This window comes from Eucalyptus grandis, chromosome 6 (genome assembly GCF_016545825.1).
Source record: "Eucalyptus grandis isolate ANBG69807.140 chromosome 6, ASM1654582v1, whole genome shotgun sequence".
In the NCBI taxonomy this organism is placed as follows: Eukaryota; Viridiplantae; Streptophyta; class Magnoliopsida; order Myrtales; family Myrtaceae; genus Eucalyptus; species Eucalyptus grandis.
In genome coordinates, this window is record NC_052617.1 from 57,533,403 (window position 1) to 57,541,391 (window position 7,989).

Here is a 7,989-nt window from a genome sequence, read left to right on the forward strand (position 1 = left end):
TATGAAATAATTAATATATTCGAGTTACTATATAACTCATTGTCTCATACTCTTGAGTACAAATGAGTTTAACTGATTATGTTAACGAACTTGGATTTGAACTCCTTCTAGACAAACTCCTTAGGTTAAGGTATTGGACATATACTTGTGTAGTATGCAGCAGTTAATATAATTTAAATTGGACCTATAATTTATTGGCTTAAGTCCATAACTTGTTGACTTAGGTAGTTCCAATTGGATATTCATAACTTATTTGCTTAAGTGAATGTAATTCGATATAAGTCTAACTAAATATGTTGATAGACTAGGACCTCTTGGCGATCTCCCCAGTTGACTCTCCAAACACTTTTTTTGATAAATAAATCACATTAAAAGATCAATAACAAGATGGATCAATAAAGAATTATACCTCATTTGCCCAATTGATGAGTATTACAATATTGATAAATGATTATTAAATAGATAAAGTATACTTTAGAAAATTATCAGCAAAATTACACGTCATTTATTATGAAAAAACGGAAATCTGAAAATCAAGAAGAATAAATTTCATCTGATAAGAATAAATTGCACAATATTTACAAAGGAAAAGAATATATTTTAACTATTACATAATTTCCCGCATTTCATAAATATATATATGACTAAATGCATAGTTGTGAGGACTCTTATGATTATATGTGTGATTATGGATAGATTTAAATATTTAAATTTGAAACACGTTAAAAAGCACAAAGACAAAAATTAAGGGCCAATTAGTGTAAGTCTTTATATTATTCAGCTATGATTAAAATGAATTATCAAAGATAATTGCTTTTAATTCATATTTGATGAAAAAAATTTCTATCACTTGAGAATAAATATTGATATCCATTATTTTATAGCAAGTTCTTAAATGAGCTTTTGAAGGAGTTCAATACTAAATGTATTTCAATAAATCTTGACAAAATTCACATTAATCTATCGGTATTGTTTAACTAATATAACAACTATTCTAAGACATTGTAGCAGCGACAAATTCAAAGCATAGTTTGCGTCACACCTTAAAATATATCTTAATAATAATTACTTGGAGCTTCTACATAATATTTCCTGCTCCTTTTGATTTAATATGAATTTTTTTCTCTAGAAATATAAAATACTGAATCTCCAATATTTGACCATCGTGACATTAATATTTATATAACATGTTAAATATAGTAACATAAGTAAAAAAAATATTAATCAATTATACAACCAAGTTCACATTACTAAGTTTGGAATAAAATTCACTTCAAGTATAATAAATGCAAAACATATTAACGACCAACTGTTGGGAAAGAAATTGGAAAATAAATCAAGAGATTTCTAAGCATGCATTCTTGGGAAAGAAATATTGCTAATTTCTTACAAAATAAATATAAAAAAAAGAAAGGAATATTGCATATCTCCAAAAGATATCTAACAATTCTTTTTGTGATATATAACAATCATGGTTATCTCATGGACGATGAAATGTCCATCTAACTCTTCCCAAAACAAAAAAAAAAAAAAAGAAAAAAAAAAAGAAACTGATTGTATGTAAATACTTATTTTGTTATGATTTTCTATTTGATGACAACATTTACAATAATACGACAAATCGTCGAAGTCATTGAGTTGTTTGTGATGTGTGAAACAGAAGTGTGCAAAACAGAGGAGCGGCAGAGGAGGGTGGGGGCTGAGTAGTACGAAATCCCGAATCACGTTCATCCGGAGGCGCAAGTGGAGGGTGCATAACCCAACACGCCTTGGACCAAGTTAAACTCCCAAACATGCTTCTGTTGTATGATGTTGCCAATCACTGAGACGCCGGGCCATGTCGCCGACAGGAACCCCAGACACTTCACCCCTGGAGCTGCGTCGATCACGTAGCTTCTCACGGGAGGCTCAAACCGAGCGCCATCACTGAAATGAAACGCCAGTCTCGGTACCCACGAGTCCTCGAACCTAGACCAGGGGTTTGTGCTGTTGTAGCAGTACTCCAGAGGCCCTCCTCCGTCCAACTTCGTCCTCTCGAGTCTCTTGGACAGTGCTTCTCCTAGAGCACCCACGACAGGCCTGTAAGCCAGCTCCGTTAGAATCGTCAGGCTTGTGCCAGAATCAATGATCGTCCCGCCGCCCCGATCGGCTGCCCATATTAGGGACGGAATCTTTAGCAATTCTCCGTTGATGGAGATGCCCTCTACATTCACTGCATAGAAGGGGATGAGGCTGGCCAGATCAAGCTTGGTGTAATGCATACGTGAAAGCAACCCCGAATGGCTCGTGGCGCCCGCATATCCAAAAGTGAGGTAATTGGAGAGGTACTTGTGGCTCAGATGATCAACAAGGCAATAAGAGAAGGTTCCGCCGAACGTGTGAGAAGCCCTGGTGGCAAAGGAGTAGTTGCTGTACGCCAAGCCCAACACCCCGTCGGCTCCCTGGAAGCCCTGACCTTGGAGAGTCAGGGTACATCCAACCACCACATCTTCCACCTTGGTCGCTCTCCCCTTCTCATTTGTGATTTCCGCCGTGACTGTCTCTCGCGCAAAGATCCCCAGCGCGCCTGACCCATCCGAGTATCTATTTCACCAAACACGGAAGGGTGTTACTTACTCTAATGGCCTAATGTTACTGCTTCTCGTAAGTAGTGAAGTGCACGTTTGTGTGCCTGTGCACATTTACTGTAATACAGTCATGGCAAGGAGAGAATCAAGGTACCTGTAATCATAGGAACAGGGTGTAGATGGGGTGGGGCACCGAGCAAGCGAGAAGAGATCCATGAAGTCAATCTTACAAGTGCGAGACGAGCAAGGAACAGTTTTGAAGGTTGAGGATCGAGTTGACTGAAATCCTCTTCTCCGGCCGTGGCGCTTGCAGTTCATCCAGGTCAATTCGCTTCCCGTATCTGCAATCAGCAACATCTTCTGAGGGGGTGTCCCGACATTCACTTCCACGAAGTACTGGCCTGTTCCATAGTCCCGACCGGAGGAAATGGGCATCCCTATGGAGATGTCGCTGCAATTGGTTCGGCGTCTTGGCTTTTCCCATACCTTCCTCCTCGTGCTCTGGTGGTGCTTACTGAACATGATACCCCGACGGAGAATGTCGCTATGAACAAGCTCCCTGATGCGCTTCATCTGATCATAATTAGACTTCGGAGCATATGCTTGCGAATGTATTAATTTCAATCGCACGTTCCCACCGGCAGGGGAAGCGTAGCTAGAAAATGACTTATCATCGGTCTGGATCATCAACAGGAGTAAAACGTAGGTGATGGGCAGCATTAGTTTGTTCATGATTGCTTGATCATGAATGTTCCAATGGAACAACTACTGCAAGAGAGGGAGGCTATAAATAAATAAGCCAAAAAAGAAGCAGGACTAGGCAAGTAGAAGCAGCAGCATAGTTCGTAGACGGGCGAAGGAGCTATCCTGGAAACCAACAACAAACAAGGAGTATAAAATGAAAAATCTTTACTTTGAAGCAACAGAAAGCGGACTCCCTAAAGCTTCACAAGACGAGAGACGTTTCTTCTTTCTTCTGCTTCTTAAATAGCTAAGAGATCCACGTTACTTGCTGGACCAATCAAATGGCCAGACGTTGCTGCTTGGACCCTCCTTGATTAGGGATTTTCTTCCCTTTCTTTTTTTTTAAAACGTAAAATGGGGTTGCATGATTGATTGTGGACCCCATCTCCTGTTGGAGATTAATATATTCTTTTGGGTGTGTTTTTCCTCTGTAGATTGTGTTAATTAAGATAAGTGAATGGAGGGAATGGGATGAGACCTCTGGCCACCCCCTCTCTATGATTAGGCTTTCGGTCCTCCTGACCTCGCGGGAACTACGCTTTTGTCAGCATTCTGCGTAAAGGAAGAGGAAGAGAGGTGAATTTCCACGAGAGAAGAGAAGTTGAATCTAATTAAACAATTCAATTCATAAATTCAATGGCAATGAAATCATCCGGACGACTGTGCTGGCGAAGCAGGGCGGCGGCCGAGAAGTTGGGGTGCAGGCTGTTTTCGGCGGGTTGACTTTGGCCGGCCGCACTCCAGCTGTCCATGGGGGAGGTGCATGTGCGCTCTCCCCTGTCCATCGAGAAGAACCTCTTGGATCCAGAGTCAAAACACCCGAGGAGAAGAAATGTGGCCTTCGGCATTTTCACTTTTTTTAAAGATATAATCACGTTAGCGTTTCCTAAACTTTTATCCATTTTTTATTATATCCTCAATATTTTCTTTCTTTAATCCTCTTGGGTCACTCTTCTTTTTGTTTTTTCAATTCGGTCCTCCTTTTTAACATCAAAAATGGAGGTTGCCGTTGCTGGTGTGGCCAAAACATTCCATTATGTCGTTGATACGTCCCTTATCTGATATTGGATATTCATGTCAGGAGTTCATAATTTTTGTGAAAATTCTCAATAAATGACGATAGCATAGACCACTCCTATGGTATCTTACAACGTTACGGTATGTCATAATTAAGTACAAATCATCATAAACATGTCATAAGTCGTTATAACGCTCCAGCTTATTCGAGTGTACAAGAGTCACGGAAATTGATACGATAGAAAATGACTATGTATTTCTTAATAAATTTTCTTGAAGCATCGTCAACATTAGCGGTGGGAGTAGCCAGATTGCTTTCGAAGGGGTGTCGGTAGGGCCGTGCATTCTCCTCCTGCCAGCTTTGCGCGAGGGAAAAGGAGCGGGAGCTGCGAAGGAGAGGAGAAGAACGGGGGGATTAAAGAACGACATTCTTCCAACATAGGGATGTGGGGAGTAGCTAAGCCCCGGGTGGCGGGGAGAGATATCAATCTGTAAACGAAAGAGACGGTCCTCCGTATAATCCGTGTATCCCTCTGTCCTCCGCATCGCATGGATAGAGTTTTTCAATTACATTCATCGTCGTTTCCTCACCTCATTACTAAAAATAATGACAAATATAACAAGCTGGTGGGAGAGTCAAAAGCGATTTTACCATTTTCATTTAGGATAATTTAATCACCGCGTCGTCCTCCCAACTTGAGCCACCCAGCTAAGCCATGTTGAAGCAGGGGAGTTGGTAGCACCAATCGCGCCGTGCGACGTGCACATTACCATGCCTCCTTCCCCCATTTTCTCTTCACTCAAATTTCTCCCCTCTGACCCGGTTACATCATGGCATTCGTAATCCCCACGTTGGTTTGACCTAAAGGTGCATCCATCCACGCAAGCATTGGGTACAGATCATAAAAATTATTTAAAAATGTAAAATTAAAAAAAAATTATTCACGTTAGTGCTAATCGGCATTCATGTCATTGATTATTAACCAAAATTGGCCAAGAAGACTACTGTTGGTAAATTGTCAAAAGATTTAAGATTGAATTGGCCAAAATTGAAGGGTTTAACATCTTTACAAATAAGTTTATGACTTTTTTTTTAGTAATTTTCCCATATATCCCTTGATTAACTTACTCAATTGACCTATCTCGTGTCGAACCTTACATTTTGTCATTTGATGTATGATAAATATGTCCTTAGGAAATCATCCATCCTATTAATGCTCTCACTTGAGCACGCTTAACATTACAATTCCAATGCTAAATATTTTTAGTACCTCAAAAAGCACATCTAAATGTTGGAATGAGGACTATTATTATAAGATAATTCCTCTAGAAGTAAGTGTTCCGCCAAAGTAAAACCTGCAGGATCTCCACACATCCTTAACGTTTGAATTATTTTTATCGACTGTTCATATATCTGTGAGTGAAATTTTATTGTAGTTGCATTTGATGCCCAGCCCTTGTTGTAATCTTCTCCAATAATTTGACACACATCTAGGATATCTATAAAAAGACGATAGTCACCGGAATTCCACGAAGCTTCCTATCTCATTCACATTTTGATCTCTAGTGAAAAGCAAAATTGATAAGACAAAAACTCTTAGTCAATCAATCAACATCCGCCCATATAACATTCTTACCACTTAGTGCACTTGGTAGACCGATCATAAATTTCATGGTATTATGTTCTCTTTTCCATTTAGGTATTTCAAGAGGCTACAACTGCCTACCTTTTTATGCTCAATGTTTATTGGTTGGCAAAGCATACACTAATCAACAAATTTTACAATATCACATTGCTTGACAATGCCAGGGGATATAAAAATGCCGTCTCATATCGCTTGACAACGAGTCCACGTGCTTTTCACATTCATATGGTCTCTCTTTACCTAATAACTTAAACTTTTAGGTTAGATTTTCTAATATGGTATTAGAGCTAATGATCTTTCTTTCATGTATGTGTGTCCATTCCCCATCAATCAAATTCCAAGTACTGCTCCTAATTTGGGTTGCTCGTAAGAGAAGGTGTTTGAATATTGTTCCGCATCACTTGATGTCAGCTCCTATATACCCTTTATAAACATATGATATTTCTCTACTTATCAGCTTAAATTTTTCGGTTGGTTGCATCATCAAGTGATAATATTCATCAATTGTTGGCCAATTTTGGCTAGGAGGACTATTGTTGGCAAATTGTCAAAAGATTTATAATTGAATTGGCCAAATTGAAAGATTCAGCATCCTTACAAATAGGTTCATGTCTTTTTTTTATAATTTTTCCATACACTCCCCGATTAACACACTTGAGGCGTTGTCCGGTTTGACCCATCTCTTACCGAATCTTATGGTTTTGTCATTTGATGCATAAGTCGACACTTTCCTAAGAGGTCATCCATCCTAATAGTGCTCTCACTTGAGCATGCTTAATAGTTTAAGCTATTAGGTGAAGGGAGACTATATTAATGCGAAGAGTGCACGGACTTGTTGTCAAGAGATGCTAGACAACATTTTCATATTCTCTTGCATTGTCAAGCAATTTGGAATAATATTTCAACAGATTGATTAATATAAAGAATGATATTGTAAAATGTCAATTAGTATATGGTTTAAAAACCAATAAACATTAAAAATAAAAATAAAAGGTGGGCAGTTGCAACCTCTTGAGATACCTAAATAGAAATGAGAGCACAATACCATGAATTTTATGATCGGTTTACCAAGTGCACTAAGTGGTAAGAATGTTATATGTATGGTTGTTGATTAATTGGCCAAATCTGCACAGTTTTTGTTTCATCAATTTCACTTTTCACTAGAGATATGGCAAAACAATATGTGAATGAGATAGTGGAGTTCTACGAAGTTCCAGTATCGTCTTTTTATAGATATTTTTAGATGTGTGTCAAATTATTTGAGAAGTTTACAATAAGGGTTGGGCATCAAATGCAACTACAATAAAATTTCACTCGCAGACAGGTGAACAACCCATAAAAATAATTCAAACGTTAAGGATGTGTGGAGATTCTACAGGTTTTACTTTGGCAGCTCTTGGATGAACACTTACTTCTATAGGAATTATATTATAATAATAGTCCTCACTCCGACGTTGTATCTGAGCCAATGATTTTTCTTTCGCATAAATGTGTCTATTCCCGTCACCGCTCCTAATTCGGCTTGCACATGAGAGAATGTGTTTGAATATTGTATCACATCGCTTGATAATGGGTCCATTTACTCTTCATAAATATGTGATCTTCCTCCACCTATCAGCTTAAATTTTCGTTAATTGCATTATCAAGCGATGTATGATAATATTTCAATATCTCATCTCACGTGCCAATTGAATTAAGAGCGACATGTGAAATTGGACTTGGAGGGTGGATGCACATATGTGAAAAGATGACACTGAATCAAATATCATGTTGGAAGCTTAAACTGATAGGTGGCCCCATCAACATTTACATCCATGCTATGAAGGTCTCAATGAGCTGGATTAATTTCGTTTGTAGCACTTGGTAAAGATTCCAAGTCCTTGTTCATCTAATTAAAGCAATTTCATACATTGTAAATTGAGTTGTTGGATCATAAGAGTTGTTCAGTTGCGAAATCATTCTATAATGAAATTTTAGGGTGTTGTGAAGTGGTGGGAATATATGGAAATCGATTT

General features: G+C 38.5%; 1 protein-coding gene across 2 annotated transcripts; it reads right to left on the reverse strand.

Moving 5' to 3' along the window:
- Positions 1 to 1,439: 1,439 nt before the first annotated feature.
- LOC104451049 (aspartic proteinase NANA, chloroplast) lies at positions 1,440 to 3,511 on the reverse strand. 2 transcript variants are annotated; one of them, XM_018875250.2, is made up of 3 exons: positions 3,481 to 3,496; positions 2,722 to 3,335; positions 1,440 to 2,583 (listed from the first exon to the last, which is right to left on the reverse strand). In XM_018875250.2, the coding sequence occupies exons 2-3, from the start codon at positions 3,297 to 3,299 to the stop codon at positions 1,728 to 1,730; spliced, it is 1,434 nt and encodes a 477-aa protein (XP_018730795.2). In that variant the 5' UTR covers positions 3,300 to 3,335; positions 3,481 to 3,496; the 3' UTR covers positions 1,440 to 1,727. The 2 variants fall into 2 exon arrangements, with proteins under 2 accessions (XP_018730795.2, XP_039170713.1); XM_039314779.1 differs by having other exon boundaries at positions 2,722 to 3,511.
- Between the last annotated feature and the right edge of the window lie 4,478 nt (positions 3,512 to 7,989).

Coding starts and splice junctions, on each gene's coding strand:
- LOC104451049 (XM_039314779.1), bottom strand. CDS start 3,299: ATGAACAAACTAATGCTGCCCATCACCTACGTTTTACTCCTGTTGATG. Junction 2,584..2,721: donor CCCTGTTCCTATGATTACAG/GTACCTTGATTC, acceptor TTGGTGAAATAG/ATACTCGGATGGGTCAGGCG.